This window comes from Hesperophylax consimilis, chromosome 30, assembly GCF_061612785.1.
Source record: "Hesperophylax consimilis isolate HC1 chromosome 30, BYU_Hcon_1.0, whole genome shotgun sequence".
Lineage (NCBI taxonomy): Eukaryota > Metazoa > Arthropoda > Insecta > Trichoptera > Limnephilidae > Hesperophylax > Hesperophylax consimilis.
Genome location: NC_142865.1, coordinates 4,894,787 through 4,917,463, shown reverse-complemented (window position 1 = coordinate 4,917,463; position 22,677 = coordinate 4,894,787). Strand labels below are relative to the sequence as shown.

General features: G+C 35.9%; 1 protein-coding gene across 1 annotated transcript; it reads right to left on the bottom strand.

Annotated features, from left to right (window-relative positions):
• Window positions 1-2,846: 2,846 nt before the first annotated feature.
• LOC149409550 (thioredoxin-2-like) lies at window positions 2,847-21,152 on the bottom strand. The gene is made up of 3 exons (XM_089649724.1): window positions 21,115-21,152; window positions 12,047-12,236; window positions 2,847-3,562 (listed from the first exon to the last, which is right to left on the bottom strand). The coding sequence occupies exons 2-3, from the start codon at window positions 12,212-12,214 to the stop codon at window positions 3,413-3,415; spliced, it is 318 nt and encodes a 105-aa protein (XP_089505850.1). The 5' UTR covers window positions 12,215-12,236; window positions 21,115-21,152; the 3' UTR covers window positions 2,847-3,412.
• Between the last annotated feature and the right edge of the window lie 1,525 nt (window positions 21,153-22,677).

Sequence of the window (22,677 nt, the reverse complement as noted above, 5' to 3'; positions counted from 1 at the left end):
TATATGCCTTGAACTTTGAATTAGATGAAATGAAGATATTTTTGATGAAACTGTTGGCAGCTGGCCCTGAGAGGAATTCGACGGAGATTCGGAAGCGACCCTCGGCTTTTACACCTCCAGGTTTGATTGAAAGATTCTTGCTATTTGATAGGAATTTGCCAAATTCAAGAGGGTGGATGGTTTTTCCTTGCTCAGTTTTTTGGGCGTATACTATGAATGGGGCACGGGAATGAAGAGAATAAAAGTTTGTTGGAGGAAGTTGAGAAAGTGCTGGTGGGGACTGTGAAGTCAAAGGCGAGTCAAGTTTTATTGGGGAAGAAGGAGTAAATTTCCTTTTTTTGGTCAAAATGACAGAATCACTGTCAGAAATTTCTCCATTTTCCCCGTCTGGGGGGTCTGGAGAGGGATCTGGGGGCTTTGTAGGGGGTCCAGGAGGGAAATCTTCCTCCATTATTCACAACAGTAAACAACTGCAATAAGAGTATGGAAAATGACAGAAGTTCAAAAAGTTTATAAATATCTGGAAATCAGCAGCGAAAAGTGACTCCTGGAAGATCAGGAGGGAGAAGAAACCTCAAGGCACAACGCACTACACTTTTTTTTAGGCAGAAAACAAAAAAGAATGGTAAAAAAATAATTTTAGATAGAGCAAAACAAAACAACTGATGACAGCCAAATGTTATTGTTGCAATCCATTATATTCAAATAAAAACATTGAATAATTCCGTCTTTTCTGCCATTGAAATGAGGCCAGTGTAAAAAGTAGAACTACCCTTCCCGGCGTTAAGCATCAATAGACCAAACGGGTAGAACTATCTTTCAGGGCGGGAATTGTATTGACACACCTTCTATGGGAAGGGTAGATCTACCTTTAACGCCAGTCCTACTTGAATACTATAAACAATGTGATGCAAATCTTACATTTTCTTATCTACTTTTCTCGCGTGCGGAAGTATATTTAATCAAAAGGAAACTATATTATTTTTAATGAGTTTTTATTATTCACAATGTACATTTGTTACGTATAATTTTTTTTTTTATAAAATTAGCGACCCATTTCGACACGTCCGTGTCATTAACTAGCTATTTTAAAACTAAATTTTTAAGTGCAGAAATATGGTGTTTTATTTAGTTTGGTTCTTTGGTGGTAGGGATTTGAGGGAGGGGGACGGGTTTGAGAGGTAAACGGAGGGAGGAGTCAAAATAACGGGGAACATTGTCAATAGAGGTGATTTGCAAGGTGCTATTATTTTATTTACTATATTAATGCTTGAATTAATTTTTTGTTGATTTCTAATGTTTCTAATGCGCACAAATTAAAATATTTATTAATGTTAGAATTTTTAAACTTAGTTTTATCCCGGTTGAAGCTATGGCCTGTCTCTATCAAATGATTAGCGAACTCGGAGAAATTATTATTTAGTTAATATTTCGACAGCTTTTTACACTAATTCTAAAATAAAAAAACTTAATTAATAACAAGGATGTTTCAAATAAATTAGATAAAAATGGGATATACACTTTAGAGTGTAATGATTGTAACTCACAGTACGTAGGTATGACTACAAGAAAATTCAAAACCAGAATTAGGGAACACGAACTATGTTTAAAAACGGATGCGGAAAATTCTTCATTTTTTTGTAATGATTTGTGCCATTTTGTAATGTAAAACTGACTTTAACCTCTCCAGCCTTTTAGGGTATGACCGGGCGTCTGTATTTCATAAAATTATTTTTATCTTTTTTTCTATCACGCGGAAATACATAATTTTTTAGACGTTAGAAAGAGAAATAATAATTCTTTACAGTTTGCCTCAAAATACTGGAATCCATTAATAAAATCTTACAAATAGCTAAAAGGAATCATTCGTATTTCGCGCCGCCATCTTAACAATCGGTTTAACTTTAAAAATGATTATTTTTTTAATATGAACTTAATTAAAATTAAGACAGTTTTGTTACAAATTCCCCAGACAGTGTTTTCGGAATATCAAGTTCTCTCAACTTTTCTATGATTGGAGTAAAAAATGTGGTTAGCGTTTTGACAACATTTTTCACGTTTGATATTAAACTTATATTATTTAGAAATAGTAATGTTTACTTTAATTACATACACCGTAAAAATAATTTTATCTAGTTTCTAAAACATATTTGTTTTAACGTAAAATTAAAAAAATAATATGTATATAGCATATTTGAAATACACAGAAAACATTGCAAACTGAACGTCTATGTGAGGTGTCAGCGTTTTATTAGCAGCAGACACATTTCTGGACGGATGACTAACCTCGTGCTGGCACTGTTGGTGGACTCTCTCGCTGCAGCAGCTGGTCCAGTTTCTTCACCACCTAGGATTCTTGCTGCAGAGTCTCCATCTTCTATCTTCGTGTTACCTGTTCCTGCACTTCATCTTACTTAACTTTATTTTTGTAATATTTATATTTTTTGTAATACCTGCATCAACTGTAAAGCGCCCCTGAGGTGATATATCACAAAAGCGGCGCTATACAAATTGTCCAATAAATAAATAAGGGTTGACTTCAGTTTATGGAGTTGTATTACAAATAAGGCTTTAATTTCAGGCAGTACTTTTGTAGTTGGTGTGTGGTGACTAAAATATATATTATTTTCAAAGATATAGCTGTTTAAAGCAAAATTCATTTTCTCGAGCGGGCCTCATTTTAGTCCCCTTAAGTGTGTTAATTTGGGGTGATGGGAATCAGATAGAAAAGTGAATAATAATTAATTTTTTTCTTAATAAATTTATTTTGCATATAACCTCCAAAAATCAACAGGTGTTTTACAAAAAAAAAAAAATATCAAAGAACATGAAAATTTATGTGTCCCAAAAGGGTAGGCAGGGTATTATTAAAGGTATATATTATATATAATATGGTTTTTAATAAAAAATATGGAAATTAATACTTAGTGAACTACAAAATGCAAGAAGTTTTAAGGCCCTCTCATTCAACAGTGGAAGGAAAGGCTCTGGTGTTAATCAATTTGTGCAATCCATCAGTTGTCTTGGGAGGTTGGTATTTCAGACAAGGTGAGTCTTTCGCTTTTTGATCAATAGAATATTATAATAGTGCAATGGATTGATCGATCCAGTCGACCAGTTCAGCAAAGCTGTTATGTTTGACAGATTGATTGGTCCAATCAATCAGTTCAGCAAATCTGTATTGTTTGACAAATTGATTAGCACAATCAATCAGATCAGCAAAACTATGGCATTGATGTTGGATTAGCGCAATCGTTAAGCTAAACTGTAACATTGAATGTTGATTGGTGTAATAGTTAAACTAAACTGTGGCATTGATATTAGACGTATTGATTGGCGCAATCAACCAGTTCAGCAAAACTGCGGAATTAATGTTTGTTGGATTGATTGGTGCGATGGATGAAGGGTACGTTCACCTGAGTCTGTAGTAGATTTCCCTCAACTTCTCGATGCTGGCTCCTCTGAACTCGACGACCTTTTTGCCGTTCTTGATAAAGATGAAGGTAGGCATAGAGATGATTCCGTATTCCTCGGCCAGTTCTTCACACTCGTCAACGTCAACCTGGAAATCAGGAAGAAATACACTTTAAAGATGGAGGAGAAATGACTTTGTACGAAGGAGAAAACCTTACTAATCAAGATATTAGAAACTAGCAGTCCACAATGGACGGGCGGCAAGTTAATCTCTCAGAAGCTGTACAGGGCCAACAGATGCTGAAGACAGTACACAACTGCTGACCCTGTACAAATCGGAAGTGCTCCCCACTGTTGAATTTGGCAGCCACCTCTGCTCCTCTGCTCTGCTGCCCGCAAATACTTTAATAGTACACAACTGCTAACCCTGTACAAATCACAAGGGCGCCTCGCGGTTGGATTTGGCAGCCACCTCTGGTGTGAAGCCCCAACATACCCGAAAAACCCTTTGACTCTGTGCAGAAACCTGGCGGTCCATTCGATATATTCTACTATCTTGTAACGGAGTGCAATCTTCAGAGCGCAAGCGTCAGCTAGGTGAACTGTCCTTGTTCTACCGGTATTACAATGGTAGATGCTTAGAGGAACTAGCATCATTGATCCCTTCGGCACCGGTGCATAGTCGGGAAACACAACAAACGCGAACCCAACATATGTATACAGTTGACATTTGTCACATGAGAACGGGTCACTTCTATGACTCGTTCTCGAATTTAACAGCTCGGCTGAGGAATGATTTGCCGGCCCCTGTGTTTCCTCCTACAACAAGTGTCTCCTCAAAACCCATGTTTGCTTCTTCCTCTCCTCAAAAAGACTCCCCACAGAGCATCCCCAAAAATGACATAGGAGTTAATATATATATTAAGTAACTTATTAACCCCGAAGATAATGGACAAAAAATTTTTCATAATCTGGCCCCAAAAATTTTCAATCTAATGGAAAAAGAAATTAAAGACCTGGCAACAAGTGTAAATATAAGACACAAAATCCACACATGGATAGTCAACAAAGGCATTTAGGCCAGTGCAATTAGCGATTCGCGATCGAAGTAATTCCGATAGTCCCAATTTTTTTATATGTTATATAAACTGATCCTCTGATGTAAAATCTGAGTTTCCGACCTTGGCGCACCTGTGCTCGCGCCGCCATTTTGAAAAAACTGGCTGAAATCGGGCCAAAATCTAGTTTTTCCCAAATATCTTATTTCCAATGCAAATTTCGGCTAAAGTATCTTAGAGTATAATAGAACATAAAATAACCTACAACTTTTGTGAAAACAAATTTCTTCTATCTCTAATAGGTACCGAGGTAAAAAGTCGCAAAGGTGCATATATTTTTGAAAAAACAATTTTTTTGCGCGACTATGTTTGGTTTTTTATAAATACCTCGTTCCCAGTACAACTTTGTGAAAAATTTATTGATAATAATTTTGTAGAAAATAAAATTTCGTTAAAGAAATAGGTATAAAATTTATATTTTTTTTCTCTATTGCGTATCCAAACTCTAATCCACCAAAACCAGGCCAAAAATTGAAACAGAGGTTAGGTGTTTTAAACTTGGCATTCCTTGATTTTATTTTTCTTTAACAATTATTGTTCTAAGAACATATACGACAACAATCGTCATGCCTGTGTCAGACCTAGCTATAAATATAGTAGATAGACTATTTCAGCATATCGGTCGCCATACATTCCCAATGGGAAGACCACTAAAATAGGCCAAGCCACTACATTTGTGCCCGCAGCTTGGTATGACATGCCTATCAACGTAATCACAACATACATTTAAGATTATTAATACAATTAAGATGATAAGGTACATAAAAAAGATTAAAAATTGGTATTTTCGTAAAATTAACATTTATTGACATTATTTTCTTTATTAGTTAAGTTGTCAGAATAACAAAAAATAAAATTAATGGTAGATCAGTTTAGACAGAAGTACGAGCCCTTGACTATAGTTTCTTATTTCTGGCCCTGAATAGCTTCTTCATCTGTCTTATCACCCAAATTTGCGGCGACTGGGTCATCATATTCCTCGCCATCGTCATCAACGAAGGCTTCTACAGCATTCTCGCAGGAGTTGCCATTGCAATGAATGCAGAGTAGGGAACATTTCAAACCCGACTTTCTGCAGGTGCACTTTCCAGCGCAACCTTTTTTGCATTGACATGATATGAAGTTCAGCAAGGCCTGAGGTGCAGCTTCCTTCAACATTGTTACTGGAGTAAGTAACCCAACAGCATCCTTTTTCCACTCCCATTCAGTCGGATCTTTATCGTGACCAAGCCAAGTCTGCACTTGCAAGTATGTTCTTGAAGCGTGTTGCTGGACTGCATCTTTGGTGGGTGGTAGCCTGGATAAATTGAATTTGTTCTTTTTTACTCCTTTGACAAAAATGATGTACCTTAAATTTTCCAAATTTGATTTCTCGTTGCCGCATATAAAAGTGAAAATAGTTGTTCGGCAGCCAAAGTGGTTGTTTCTGTCTTTGCTTTTGGGTCTTGAAATACACGAACAAGTTCATTCACTGAGTGGTTCTTGAGAAGAATATTACAAAATTTGTGTTTGCCTTGACTGAACGGAGCTCCAGTTGTATCGCAACCACTTATGGCATGAAGGAATAAAATGTTTTCAACTATTTCAATGTGTTTAAAACATTTGTTCGAGTACAACGCGTTAGGTGATTTACTTTTTCCAACTTTTTGGTAATATACGTTGGGAGGTGAGAGAGCTGTGAGGAGTACCAGCAGATCAATATCCTGACCAACGATTATGACTACATCATGTTGAGATGACAACGAATTTGCTGTGTTCACTATGAGAAGTGAGAACGTCAGCATCCTCTTCAGCTTGTACTGTCGTTATGTGGGATCGTGCAAATGAGGTTCTGAGTAGGGAAATAAAATGATACTTGTTCTTCTCATTTCCCAGAAACTTTTCCTGTGGCACTTGTGGGTGCATGCTTTCAAAAGAAAAAACTTCAGCAGAAGTTGTAACTCTGGCACGCCGTGCTCTTTCCACCCCTTTAGTGCTTTTCTTTTCCATAGAATCTGGGTATCCATCGAATACCACTACTGCATTGGATCCAAAATGATTTTGTACATACCTGACATATTGCTGGAAAATTAATGAAAAAGTTTGAGCACGACCCCATACAACTTTGTGCAGTAAATATCCTCCATCAATTACGTGTATTTTACTGCTTCCTAGTTCTGTATTTTTGGGTAGAGGGTTGAATGATGAATAAAATATAGACTTCGTTCCTTTGCGCATGCCTTCCTCTGAGAAAAGAGACAATCGTACAGGAGAGAGTTCATATTGAAAATATTCTTTAAGTTCACTTTCAGACTTTTTTGCAATACACATATGATGCAATAGCATTAATGGATCTATTGCCATAGTCACACCCTGATTTTTGACACTACTGGTCACCGCCGCAAGAGAAACTATCGCATAATTACGTTTTAAGTGTAGGTTTCCAACGTTCTGGTTGATAACATTAGACATAGCTAATTTCCCTATCTTTTCAGCAATGTGACAAGTGACTTTGCTATCCCCGATTGTGCCACTGCTAATAGACATAATCACGTTTTTTTTAGGAAATGGTTCATGGCAAGCAAACCAATCAATGAGAGTTTGAAAGTCTCGATCATCCCTCTTAATTCTTGCAGGCCTCATCTCTACATGTTGCTCTGACGTTCCTGATTCAATCCCTGAATTCCATTGTTCCATTCAACTGAAGGGAACCGGTGGGGAGGAGTAGAAGGGTGGGGGGTAGCCCCCCCCATACCGAAGTTCCCTCTAATAAATTTATAGATGTATGTATTTAAAAATGCAAACAAAAATCTAATAACGTGATAATAAACCGTGATAGATTTTCTGTGCGTACCTACCTAGATTTGTTTATTCTTTATATCGGTAAAAAAAACTATATAAACATAAAAATTGCACAGCTTTTTTTGAAATTTTATGTTCTACGTAATTGGTATCAATAAAATTTTCATGAAATTCCACTGGAAACGAGGTATTTATAAAAAACCAAACCTAGTCGCGCAAAAAACTTGTTTTTTCAAAAATATACGCACCTTTACGACTTTCTACCTCGGTACCTATAAGAGATAGAACAAATTTGTTTGGACAAAAGTTGTAGGTTATTTTATGTCTTATTATACTTGTAAATTTACTTTAACCAAAATTTGCATTGGAAATGAGGTATTCGGGAAAAACTAGATTTTGGCCCGATTTCGGGCAGTTTTTTCAAAATGGCGGCGCTAGCACAGGTGCGCCAAGGTCGGAAACTCAGATTTTACATCAGGGGATCAGTTTATATAACATATAAAAAAATTGGGACTACGGGAATTACTTCGATCGCGACCCCCCTCTTGGCGCTAATTGCACTGGCCTAATTGCATACTGCGGACAGATAACATCTACAATACTATACACTATAGCTAGAGATGGCAAAATTTAGCATTAATTTTCAGATTTTTTAGCACTAACAATTGGAAATTTAGCGTTTTATAGCAAAATAGAAAAAATATATTTCCTGAATGTTTTTAGCGCATATTTTAAGTATTTTTGGTAAAATATATGTTTAACCTTCATTTTCAAGTATTTCCATGTGAAAGATTATAAATAATTAATTTTTATATAAAATTAATAAGGAAGGAAACTCTAAGTACGGGTCGAACACAAACACAACAAATGCAGATTGCGATTAACATCAATAGGCGTCATTTATTTCGCACAATTTGTGTAATGTCAAAAAGCAATTTTAGCCTACAGTACAAAAATATTAAATATTTACACATAAAATAGTAAAAAAATTATATAAAATCGTAATGTAAATATCGATTTTTTGAAATTCTCACATATTATTTTAATACCCGGTATTTTCTGGAAATTCGCGCCTATTTTGCTTAATATAATAATTTTGCTGAAATACGGCCAAAATCACGTTTTTCGCGTTAATTCGCGAAATAGAAATCACTGGAAACACTTTCAAATGCCTTGAAACGCAAAGAAAACTTATAAATGCCCTATTTTGGAAACATAAATATTTTTTCGCGTTTTTAGTTAAAACGAAATTTTGCCATCTCTAACTATATCACACTCCACGCCTGAATTTTGCTCTTCTGTTCTCACTCATTTATTTGTATTATCATTATTTCTTATGCTTTTCTTTTTAAAATTCTTATCTTTCTAATTATTATATATCTTTTTTTATTTACATTTTATATATATATATATATATATTAGGGTGTCCCTTATATTTCAAAGTTTTTATTTTCTAATGCATAGGTCTTAGTTTTGTTCCTTTGCTTCTAAAACACTCGGATTTTTTTTTTAACCTTATTCGGAGCACGATAACCCGTGCCGACTTGCACCGAATCATGTTCATACAAGTTGCGCGGAAGTAGCGGCGCGCACTCGCGGTATCTGTCATTTGTGTTCAGTTATTCTCGTGATTATCACGTATTGTTTTACATTTAAAAGATGGCAGTGGAATTAGAAGCAATAAAAAAAGTATTTTCTTAGTTGGTGACGTAAATTATCAAATAACAGGCGCAAAGTTACCGTCTAACCGGCAAGTTCTTGCAGTACTTTTTTTTAACATTCGCGAAGTTAAATTGACTGTTAGTGAAAGCGCGAATCTCGTCATTCGAGAGTGTATTATATTTTGGGAAAAAGCTAGAATCCCTACCAGAGCTATACCTAACTGTGTAAAAAAACTTGTGGATCTTCACCATGCTTGGAGGGAGTTGCAAAAAAATTCCAAAAAAAAAACACTTGTTTACAAGCGCCGTGAGGAGGACTTTCAAAACAATTTAAACAATATATTCGATATAGCACACGTTGATGCTTTGGAACGGATGAAAATAGAAGAAGACAAAATATTTTTACAAAAACAAAGAGAACCAGGCCGTCCAGGATGCTTAGCGGGTGTAGACAAAAAGTTAGCCGAAAAAGAAGAAAGGACAAGAGAGAGAAAATTAAAAGAGAAGAGAAGACATGAGCAAATGTGTTTCGCGAGTTTATCGTCATCTCTTACTACACAAGATTTTATACAAACACAAGGACATACCGATCAACATACCAGCTCTGAAGAAAGCCTCGAGGAACCCTTGCCAACCACCTCTCAAACGGTTTCTGAAACTACTACAAAAAGAGGACGGAAAAACTTTATCACGCCTAAGTTAGTTGCAGCTTTAGATAGATGTCAATTAAGCATAAGGGATTCTGTCTATATTCTTCATGCTGTAGTAGAAGCGCTAGACCTTAGCTGTGATGATTTTCCGATAAACAAATCGTCCATTCAACGCATTCGCACACAGAGTAGAAAAGATAGAGCGGAATCTATAAAATCAGATTTTCAGGATAATATGCCTGAAATGGTGACCGTTCACTGGGATGGGAAATTATTACCTGGACTGGACGTGAGAAGTTCTAAAGAAGAACGCCTGCCAATTCTAATTTCATTTGGAGAAAAGGAACAACTGCTGGCTGTACCCAAACTGGAGAGCTCTTCCGGCCAGGATCAAGCTAAAGCTGTGTTAAACGCACTTCATGACTGGAACATCGATGACAAAGTGCAAATAATGTGTTGTGACACAACTGCGTCTAATCAGGGCGATTGAACAAAGACTAGACAGGGAATTACTACTCTTTGCTTGCCGCCATCACGTTTACGAACTGGTTTTGAAATGTGTGTTTGAAACAAAAATCCAACAAGTTACTAGTAGCCCTGATATTCCAATGTTCAAAAAGTTTAGAGACAACTGGAAAACTATTAATCCTGCTGCTATTGAAACATACACCGATATCGTCACACAACATTTTTGTAATACAACAATAGAAGAACTGTTGATATTTTATAATCAAGAACTGCAAAAAACCATTGTACGTGACGATTATCGTGAGCTGATTGAACTATCTATTATTTTCTTAGGAGGAGATAATGAGAAAAAAATTAATATCAGACCTCCTGGAGCGATGCATCAAGCAAGGTGGATGGCTAGAGCTATTTACTCTTTAAAGATATGTTTGTTGCAATCCCAGTTCAAAATTAGCGTCAAGGATAAACGAACACTTCAAGACGTTTGTTTATTCATTGCGGTTATATATGTGAAACCATGGCTTGGATGTAGTCTGCCGGTAAAGGCACCAAATCAAGATTTGTGCTTTTTAAAGAGGCTTAAGGAATATGAAACTGTTGACAAATTGATCTCCAAAGCAGCCCTGAGCAAGTTTAGTCAACATCTTTGGTACTTGTCAGAAGAAATTGCCGTTTTGTCACTCTTTGATGATGAAGTTAATACACAAACCAAGGGAAACATTGTAGTGAACTTACAAAGAGAGAGTTTGTATGATTCTGGGAAGAGATACATTCCATCGAAAGAAGATATGTCTGATTTTTTGTATGGTAAGTAGGAATACATAGTTTTATTTTTTATACTGTTTTCACTAAACTGATAATAAAACTTATTTATTATTGCAGGAAAATTATTAAGTGATTTTGTGTCTGTCAAAAGCACAAATTTATTTTCTCGATTAAAAATTGATGAGAACTTCCTCCAGAGACCCGTTTCTACGTGGGACGAAGATGTTGCCTATATAGAGGCAAAACGAAAAGTTTTTTCTTTAAGGGCAGTTGATGATACAGCTGAAAGAGCTGTAAAACTAATGCAAGATTTCCATGGTTTGATCACTGCAAATGAAGAACAAAAGCATGTTTTGCTACGCTGTGTGCAAGAATAGAAATCTGTATCCAGATTGTAAAAAAGAGACCCTCAAAGGAAAATATCCTGCTTGATCTGTAATTTTATCTTCTTTTAATAAATATTCTTTTAAATATAAATATTTAAACTGCTTACTTTGTACTGTTCATGATTTATTCCTTCTGTGTACTCCCTGTGTGTAATAAAAGTTTATTATTATTATCATTATTTCAATTGATTTCAATACATAACGGAAAGGGTTAAAAACAGCAATTTTCAAAATCTTCAGAGCTCTGTCGGCACGGGTTAATGTTGATGTAGGAAGATAAAATTTTGTATTTAAGTAAGTCTGGGTAGTTCAAAAAGAAATAGTGGGTATGCATTTTGATATAAAAAAAAAAAAAAATTTCAACCATATAAGGGACGCCCTAATATATATATCTTTTTATTTATATCTTTGATTCTACGTAAATTCGCATTATCTAAAACTAAATCAAACTCCCGTCACCTCAGAACAGGCTCAGCCTAGTGAGGTGGATTATACCAAAAAAATGTATGTTAATTTATTGGTTAATAAATAATAAAAATATATATATATGTATTTATATATATTTATTTATTTTGAATACCTTCAAAAACTGTGAATCTATTTGAAATTGAATGTCAAGTGGTAATATTTGATGATATATTATTTTGTTGAGCTCTGAGCGGCAAGAATACCAGAAGAATGAACTAAATATTCAGGTCGATTCCTGAGGGGAGACGTCCAATGTGTAGCCCCAGGCAAAGGATAGCAACTTCAGAGGACGGACTCCCTACCGTACAGGACAAGGGGAAGAAGATAAGACGTACCTTGAGGACCACGAGGCCGGCCTCCTCCCCAGCCATCTCCTCGAGCTTGGGTGCGATCGTCTTGCAGTGTCCGCACCAGGTGGCGAAGAAATCCACAATCACCACCCTGCCTCCGGCCAGAGACAACTGCTGCACAAAGTGATCCTTGCTTGTTATGTGGATTGCCATTTTTGGGGATTAGAGATTAGATCTGGAAAAGGTAAAAAAAATAAATTAATAATTAAGATACAACATACTAAGTGTCACAGCCAACACGTAAATTTTAATTAACACAATACTAAGTGTCACAGCCAACACGTAAATTTTTGTTCCACACAAATTAATAGTTATATTAAAATTATGAACTTAAAGTAGTGTTTTTCACCCATGTGTACTTCACCATTATCAAAATTTAACATTGTGTACCAACAGTTGCAGCTGCCTAACCGGTAATTCTTTAATATACAAAATCCAATTGCAAGATGAGAACCACTGATGCACTATCATATATCAATAAGGCTAAGGAGGAAATAAGTGCTTTATATAGTAATATTACTGATCCGGCACTAAAACTAACTAAAGATCAGATGACTAAATTACTCAACAAACTTTCAAACCTCTCTGGCACCATGCTGGATGTTGGTGTCAAAGTTGGAATCCTCGAGGGACAAGTGAAGTCGTATGAACACATGGTCTCATCAAAATTGTTAGAATCTAAATCACAGCATGAATCTTCAAACTTACTAATTTTATCCACGTGCGAAGCTGCTGACGAGTTCGAGGGGAGAAAAAAACGTTCGAAAAATATTATTATTTTCAACTTTCCAGAAAGCTTGGCCTGTTCCCAAATTGAAAAAAATACCGACGATACGACAAGAATATCTAACACACTAACAGCCTTAAACTCAACCATCACTAAAGACAACATCACAACCTTTCATCTGGGGATCAATAAAACGGCCAAACCCAGACCCCTAAAAGTTATACTTGACAACCCCGCCCAAGCCATTGATATACTGAGAAAAAAAACCAGCATAACTGTTCCTGATCAAATAAAGATCGAATCTGATCAGACTAAATGCATGTAACAAACAATTCAATGAATAAAGAAACTTGAAACTCCAATACAGCGAAGGCAATTGGCAGACCTAAGGAAGGAATTGGAAGACCGCATAAACAATGGTGAAGTGAATTTAACAATTAAATATATAAATTCCTCACCAAAAATAGTATCTACGACGCCAAAAAACTAAGGTCGCAACAAACAATAAGTAGCTTCTATCAGAATGTAAGTGGGATGCGTACTAAACTTCATCAATTTTCAACAACTGCACCAACTCTTCCACACGATGTCCTTTTCCTAAGACATCTCTAAGACATTAGTCTCCTCCAGGAAGCTAACTACAACTTACAAAAATGTGGAACATATTTTTAGTGTGGTTAACACAAACAAAACCATTAAAATCATTCGCGGTTGTGTTTATATTCCTCCTTCATCTGATCAAATTATTTACAGAAACCATATGGATGAAATTCAAATACTAATGTCTAAATATCCCGAAACAAAAATAATCTTTGCAGGCGACTATAGTCTACCAAACATTAATTGGGATCCATTATCCTCAGATTTATCTAGAAATAATAACTCCAGCATATCTGACATCGAAAGAAAAATACTCGAAATGTCCAACTTTTTAAACTTAAATCAATTAAATGATAACAAAAATAGCAACGACCGAACCCTGGATCTAGTTTTTTCTAATATCAAATCTGTTACTGTAACTAAATCCTCAGAAATTCTTCTTCCCTTGGACAATTACCATCCATTCTTAGATATAACCATAAACAACACCATATGTGAAAATCAAATTATTGTCTCATAACTTTCATAAAGCAAATTACACTGAAATTTTTAACTTCCTACTAAATGTTGATTGGTCATTTCTGAATGATGGCGAATTAAATGATCGGTTGGGACTCTTGCGTTGTACTCAAACAAAATTTTAAGAAAATGTCTCGAGCCATGTTTGGTGATAAGATCTGAACAGTCAGGTAATTCCCAAATATGTTGTTTACCGTCTCCTATAACAATTTTTTCGAAGTTTGTACAACAAATATTAACAAAGTCACTTGGGTAAATAATGCATAGAAAAATGATAAGACATGAAATCATTTTTCAAACCATCTATTCTAGTGATGAGGAGATATGTACATACATCTAATTTTTCTGCTCAGATGTCTGACCGTCAGAGGCCGTTGACGTCTCTGAATATGTAATAACAATATTTATACTTGGATAATTTTAATGACGCTATTTTTCTAAAATATATCTCCCGATAAAAAGATTAACCCACATTAATGTTACGATGCTTTTTGTATAGGCGAGACGTTCTAGATGAATCTAGTCGATTGCTACAAATTACAAATTAGTACAAATCCATACTCCCTCCCACTGCGGGGCACAGCTTCGGGTGGAGAGTGACAAACTCTAGATGTCAAACGCATCCATCGCAAGACCTGGACAAGCCTCACCCTGTGAACAACGATAACTCTGCAAAGTGACCAAAGTAGCAGAGGTGTTGGTTATCCTATGAACGATCATGTAACAATATTCATTCAATAGAATGCGAAAATATTTTCCGACAGTTCTATGCGAAGTACATTGCAAAATATCAGAGGCTTTAGGGATCAACTAGAATTTTGTCGCCAGTGTGGTGAACCATCAAAACAGACAGACTTGTATAAACATAGCAGCAACCTTTGTACAGGCTACTTCTAACTCTGATAACAAAATCCCCGATACGAAATTACGTGTTTTACCAATATACACATATCTGTTTTGCTAACCAAAGTACAGGATGCGCCAGAGAAACTTACTTATTTGAAAAAATTCCCGACCGTTGAGTTGGGCAGGTAGAGGGGCGGGATGGGGCGCATCTGGAGGGGGACGTCCCCAAGTTTGTTTCCCATTCTCGTCAGTTGCCATTATGCTGTGGTCTAGAGAGCAGCGGGCCTTCGCCATCGAGAGCTTCTTTTGTAACGGTCGCTCAGTTGTTGCTACGCAACGTGCCTTTCGCGCTCGCTTCGAAATTCCTCATCACAGACTCGTTCCTGGCCGTAATTCGATTTTGTCGTGGGTCAACTCATTTCGGGAGTGTGGAAGTGTCGCTAAACCCAGAAATGGACATCAACGGACCAGCAGAATACCGGAAGCTGTGGAAAGAGTGAGGCAGTCAATTCTGCGTTCTCTTCGTTCTCGTTCAGTTGCTCTGGGAATTCCGGACACCACTGTTAGACGAATTCTCCATGAAGAACTTCAATTTCATCCATATAAATTGGCTGTTGTGCAACAATTAAGTGAACGCGATTTTGTTGCCCGTCAAAATGCATGCGAATTGCTGCTTGACAACCTGCCTCAAGCTGCGGTCGTTTTTTTCAGTGACGAGGCTCACTTTCACATTTCCGGCTCCGTCAACAAGCAAAACATGCGTTATTGGAGTGGTGAGAATCCGCGTGAACTTCACCAGAAGCCACTTCATTGTGAACGAGTTACTGTATGGTGTGCGATATCGGTAATGGGAATAATTGGCCCTTATTTTTTTGAAGAAAACGAACGCGCAGTTACAGTGAATGCAGCTCGTTACAGGAGCATGATTGAGGAATTAAGCCTCGAAGAAATGAACGTTAGGGACGTGTGGTTTCAGCAGGATGGAGCCACAGCACACACAGCACGAAACTCAATGAATTTGCTGCGACAACATTTCCCCAACCGCCTCATCTCTCTCCGAGGCGATCTCCCATGGCCGGCGCGCTCTCCGGATTTGACTCCATGGAAATCCCTTGTTTATGTCGATCGACCACGGACCATCGATCACCTGAAGAACAACATTCGCGATGCTATTGCCAATATTCCGATTGATATGCTGAGAAGAGTGGACGAGAACTTCAAAAAACGACTTAACCAGTGTATGCGCGATGAGGGTCGCCATTTATAAGATGTAATTTTTAAGACAGTATGAAAAAAAACTTGGTACATTGCATTTTCAAATAAAAAAAGAATAACAACAATAACTACAGTGCTTTTGTTTTTATTGAACTTTCAAATAAGTAAGTTTCTCTGGCGCACCCTGTATTAACCTGTATTGTGAGATATATGACAATTTGTCTATTTACAGAGTGCTTAAAAAGAACATTTTAACTAAGTATACACATAGTATAGGCATTACACGTAATGATGATAACGAAACGTAGGTAACATCAAGTACCTGATTACAGTTTTTAAACTAATTTATCTGACACATCATTGCTAATGGATTAGTTATCCAAATAATACGTCAACACCGCACAAGAGGTGCAACCGTCTGGGACCAGTGGACTATGGCGTCCCCAAATGAGGTATATTGCGAGGCTTTTGACGACCTCGGTGCGGCTCTCGACTAGCAATTATATTTTAGTATATTTGCGGTACATTCCAGAGTGGACGATACTCTCAGCATCGCCCTGGTGTTAGACTTCAGAATTGAAACGTTGCTTGAAATGTTGGCTTTAGCCGTGTTTGGCGACCAGATCTGAATAGCCAGGTACTCTCCCACCTTCCTCTTATCCTCTCCAATACCTTCAGCCTCACAACATACCCCAATCAAAGGGGATCCCATAGTTTCACTGGCTCCAGACAATTTTGACTCGTGGTATTCACATTAAAAAAATAATAATAAAGAGGCTTAAGGAAAGTAGATAGACTTGATCTGAATAGTCGGGTACTTCCCAACCTTCCTCTTCTCATCTAAATCCCATACCCACTACATTTAACGTGGGACACAGAAAACAATAAAACTTCATGCACGGACAACATCAATCATGGTTCCCATGATATAATCGAGATGTCAAATTTTTTAAGTCTCCGGCAGTTAAACTATGTCTACAATGTTAACGCTCGTCTTCTCGATCTAGTGTTTTCCAATTCTTCTTCTGTAAAAGTATCCGCATCTGCTGAAGATATTCTCCCAATCGACAAGTATCACCCTCCTTTAACGATCGAATGCTACAGTTCAAAAATAGAAAAAAATCCATCTCCATCAACAAAATTAAACTTTTTCAAAGCTGATTTTAAGCAAATCACAAATCTTCTATTGTCTACTGACTGGAACTTTCTTGACTTTGAAGAAAACCTAAATGTAATGGTAGACAAATTTTACTTAATTTTAAATAATGCAATTGAATTGTTTGTACCCGTCACTAAAATCACTGTGCACAACTACCCAAAATGGTTTAGCAACGACCTTATTAAAATAATTAGAGACAAAAAAATTGCTCATAAAGTTTATAAATCGTCACGTGATCCTAAAGATTATGTAAAATTTTGTGAACTAAGAAAGACAACTAAAAATATGTCCAAGTTATGTTACAAAAGGTGTATCGAAAACTGCGAAGAATTGGCAGCAGCTAATCCTCAGAACATTTATAAATTTGCGAACATGCTCAATAATAATGACTCTAGTATTCCGTCAAACATGTATTTAGATAATAAAATGGCCGATACCCCCCAAGAAGTCGTCAATCTGTTTGCTGAATTTTTCAGCAAAGTCTATGATACTGCAAACAACTCTCCATTATTCAATACAACTACAGCTAACAATGACAACAAGATCGATTTTAGCCAATGTATATTCAAAGAAAGCGATATTAGAACTAAATTAAAATCCCTTGATATTAATAAATCGGCTGGTCCCGATAACATTCCTCCAATTTTCTTATCAAAATGCTTATCAGTTTTAACATTACCTCTAACTAAACTTTTTAACTTGTCTCTAAAAATTGGTACCTTTCCACAAAAATGGAAAACCAGTTTTCTATTTCCAATCTTTAAGAAAGGAAATAGATCAGATATCTCTAACTATAGACCTATATGTATCCAATCGTCAATCCCTAAACTATTTGAATCTGCTCTGCTTTCTAAACTCTCGCCTGAGATTAACAAAGTTATTTCACATCGTCAACATGGTTTCATGGCAAAAAGATCTACTTTTACAAACTTGATGATCTATCAGGAATACCTATTTAATACAATGCAAAAGCGTCTTCAAACAGACGTAGTGTATACTGACTTTAGTAAGGCATTCGACAAAGTCTCACATAAAATTCTCATACATAAACTTAGTGCCCTTGGAATAACAGGGAATATTTTGAGATGGTTTGAGAGTTATCTGCATAAAAGAAAAATATGTGTTAAACTCAACTCACACTATTCACACCAGTTCGAAGTCTTTACCGGCGTCCCACAGGGGTCTCATTTAGGACCAGTACTATTTTTATTGTTTATCAATGATATAACTACGGTTTTTGATGGAGTCATGATTCTCTTATTTGCAGATGATCTCAAAATTTATAAAACCATTACAAATATTCATGACTGTTACGTACTACAATTTAATCTTGTGAGGCTACAAGAGTGGTGCACCCACAATGAACTATTTCTCAATATTGATAAATGTCAAACGATAACTTTTGCCCGAATCAAAAATCCCATTACGCATCAATATAGCATCAACAACATTTTCCTAAAAAGAGTTGAGAATATTAAGGATCTTGGTATTATTTTTGACAGGCAACTAACATTTGTTCCTCATATAAACGAAATAACCAACAAGGCCATGAAATGTTTGGGTTTTATATTAAGGACAGCGAAAGATTTTAAATTAATAAATTCCTTCAAACTGCTATTCACTGGTTTAGTTAGAAGTAATCTAGAGTATAAGTCAACAATCTGGTCTCCATTTTATAAGATTCACCAATTAAAAATTGAAAGAGTGCAACATAAATTTCTGCGATTTATTAATTATAAATTAGGAATTCCAAACGAATATCTTAATTACACTTTCCTCATGAACTTACTAAATTTAACCGATTTATCATTGAGACGCACAGTGTGCGACTTAGTATCTCTTTTCAAAATTTCGAATGGCAGACTGGACGCCATTGATTTGACGAGTCTTATATCGCTCCGTGTACCTACGCGCGACACTCGACAGACCGCTCTATATAATGTTCCCATATCTGCTAACAATTATTTTCAAAACTCACCTATTCAAAGACTTCACATACTCGGTAATAAGTATAGCTCAATTGATGTTTATCATCACCAATCAGTATACAAACTAAAATACAGTATACTAGAATGTTTGTAACAGATTCATAATTTTTTTTCAAACGCATATTTTATTGTTTCATTAACTAAGCTTTGTTTTGTAAAATTCCCAATCGGGCAAAATAAAGATTGATGATTACAAAGATGGTTTACAACAAACTGTAGTGTTTATCTTTATAATAATAATAACAAACTTACTTGTCTTGTGTGTATTACCTACTTACATTATTGTACTCTTGTAACTACACTATATTTATATAAACTTATCGAACTCATTGTCCAAATTCCAATAACACCGTAACTATATACTTGAATTGTATCTACTTAACTACCTACCTATATCTGTTATATTTTTCTCAAGTTTATGTATTAGTTTAACCTATGTTCTGTAAAATATTCAACCGACGTACTTTGTACAATAAACTTTGCTTGCTTATGTTTATAAAATAATAACACCATAACAATAACCCTACACATTGTTATGTAAGTTCATACTCAATTTATTATGCTATGTAATTAAAATATTTTATAATGCTACTGAACAACAAAACCCATAACATGTATATGTAAAAGCCTTCTAGGCGTTAATAAAATGAAATAAATAAATAAATAAATTCAGCCTCACAATATACCCAACAATTGGGATGCCATAGTCTCACTCTCCGAACAGACTTTTGTGCAGAAATCACATTAAAAAAATTTATAAATCTTTCGCAAATCGAAAACAGTAATAATTGATAATAAAAACTTGTGTGGTTCCAAAAGTTAAACATAATCTGCTGATAAGAATATATACATAGCTCAATCGGTCATAAATAATAATTCTTCGAGAAATTATATTTTAAAAACATATTATGTGGGGTTAATATTCTGTTGATATAGTAATCAATAACAGTAATTTTACCACTGATAAAAATAATCCTATTTTAACTGTAGCGGAGCATAGAAGTACAGGGTTTTCCAATAAGAGGTGTTATTTTGATATTCAAAGAGCTATCGAGAGATGATTAATGATTTTTCATGGCCGGAATTGGATGGTATTGATCTGGACAACGTTTACTTTCAACAAGACGGCGCTACGTGCCACACAAGCAACGAAACCATTGATCTTTTACGGGAAAAGTTTCCGGACCGTGTTATCTCTCGAAGAGCTGATCACAATTGGCCACCGAAATCTTGTGATTTAACACCTTGCGACTTCTTCCTTTGGGGCCACGTGAAAGAGAAGGTCTACGCCAACAGCCCAGCGTCGATTCAAGACCTCAAAGATGGAATTCGTGAGGCTATCGAGGACATAAGGCAGCCACTTTGCGATTTGGTTATGGAAAATTTCATGAAAAGGATATGGTCCTGTAGGCGTGGTCGTGGTGGTCATTTGACTGATGTTATTTTAACATTCGATCATTTATATTAAAAAAATGGCATTTTTCTTTGAATATCAAAATAACACCTCTTATTGGAAAACCCTATATTATAATAATAACATGGCATTTATATAGCGCAGTTTAGTGTCATTTCACTTCAAGTGCGCTTAACTACTTGTATAACAAACTTAAAAAAAATGGTAATTCAGTATGTACTAGTGGTTCTTAAAATTATTCCTACAGTGTGCCTTACCCAAATTCAGATCTAATATTATAACATTAAATACACTGTTTATACAAAGTGATGACAAAACTTAGAATAACAATAACAGCAGGATAGGACAAAACACGAATATTGGTGTCGCGAAGCTGCGACTCCACTATATTTTAAAGGTGGTGCAGAGCAAAACCCTATGCCACACGCTCAAAGGACCAGTCCCAAACTACACCGAATGCTAGGTTATGGGACGATTTATGCATCCGACAAACCCGATGGACAGTGCAATAGTCAAAAAGGTATAAATCTGGGCTTCTGGAGCACAAGATAAGCCCAGATTGGAATGCAGAAAAGATGGACTCACCCGTTGAAGATTACCACACGTCTCCAGGAGTTTTGGATGATTTCACTTCACAAATATAATCGCCCTGTTATCACTACGTAACTATTAGTTATCTATTAGTTATCTATTATCGTTACTATTAGTTATCACTACGAACTCTGATGAGCAAACAACTCCACTTGTCCGATTTTACGTGTGTCGCAACAATCATTTTATTATGGTGACATTTTGGGATGGGTAAAAGGGTAGGTAGGACATTTGCAGGATTTTGTATTGACATTACACTTGTCCATTAAGCCTGTGGATGCATACCTAACAATCCCCTATATATTGCGCGAACAAATATTAAAACTAAAACATAATATAAAACAGGAGGCAGTTTATGCTCAGAAATGAGAATTTTCTGAGCAGACACTTTAAAAAGGTACAATAAGGAGACAACCGAAACCAAACAATTACCGGAAGTTTTAGAATTTGGCTTATTATAAAATATTGAAAAGAAGTTAAAATTTATGAATGGTAAGATTTTTTAAGTAATTTTGTTTTTAAAGCCCGTTTAAATTCAGCCAAATTCTGGAGATTAGTAAGAGCTGAGGGAAGTCTATTCCAGATGAGCGGGCCTGTTACACTAAAAGAACGATCATAGTAAACAGCTCGATTTGACCTAGAAAGTTCGATTAGACGATTACTAACATCTAGATCTGCTGGCCTTAGAGTAAGCTGTCTATTGCTTAAGTTTTGTCAGACACATAGTTCCGATATATAGGCTGGCGCCATTCCTTGTAATGGTTTGAAGGTCATTAAGCAGATCTTAAACTATATTCTTTCAGGGCATCGAAGCCAGTGAAGGCGATCCCTTAGAAGTGGGGTTAATCACCAAAAATCATTCTTTCCGCAGTATTAAAGACTGACTGCATTCTATTGATTTGTTTCTGAGGTAGGCCGGCATATGCACTATTGCAATAGTCCATACGTGAGACGACGTATCCTGAATACGGATTGGACTGAAGTCAAGGAGAGCTTGCCTTCCAGGGGAAGCTATCCACATAAATTCTGTCTTTGCGGGATTTATAATACAGAGTAGTCGAGTTCAAAAAACAGATTTTCGAAAACCTTGTTGCATTTGGTTCGGTGGAGGAACCTTACCGAAATTAACCAAACGTCTATTAGTGGAAACGTAATGTGATGACGGATGTTTTGTAAAATTGTATTACTCGGTTTCATTCACTTAAATAATACAAGAAATAACTAATAATAAATATGTCAGGGGAGATGGAAAAATATGAATTTCAATTAATACTTAGAATTAAAGCCTTGTTTTAAGTGCGATGACATACGTAGTAATGCAAAATCATGTGTTTTTGGTTTGAAAATTTGGTCGCCTAGAAATGTTTCAGATGCTTTAATTAAATACTGCGAGTAGAATACATCTTGGCCTTTGAAATAATCGTGTATTTTTTAGATAAATCTTTTTATAAGCCCAGAAAAAAATAATGTATAAGGCCTATTAAAACTGCTTTAGTTCAAAATCTCCTACTTACGAACCCATTTTCGGTTATGATTTTATTGTAAAATGTGGCAAAT

Bases quoted from the DNA above. Each gene is read 5' to 3' on its own strand.
- LOC149409550 (XM_089649724.1), bottom strand. From the start codon at position 12,214: ATGGCAATCCACATAACAAGCAAGGATCACTTTGTGCAGCAGTTGTCT. The intron at 3,563-12,046 runs GTACGTCTTATC...CCTGATTTCCAG, and splicing joins CCGGCCTCGTGGTCCTCAAG to GTTGACGTTGACGAGTGTGA.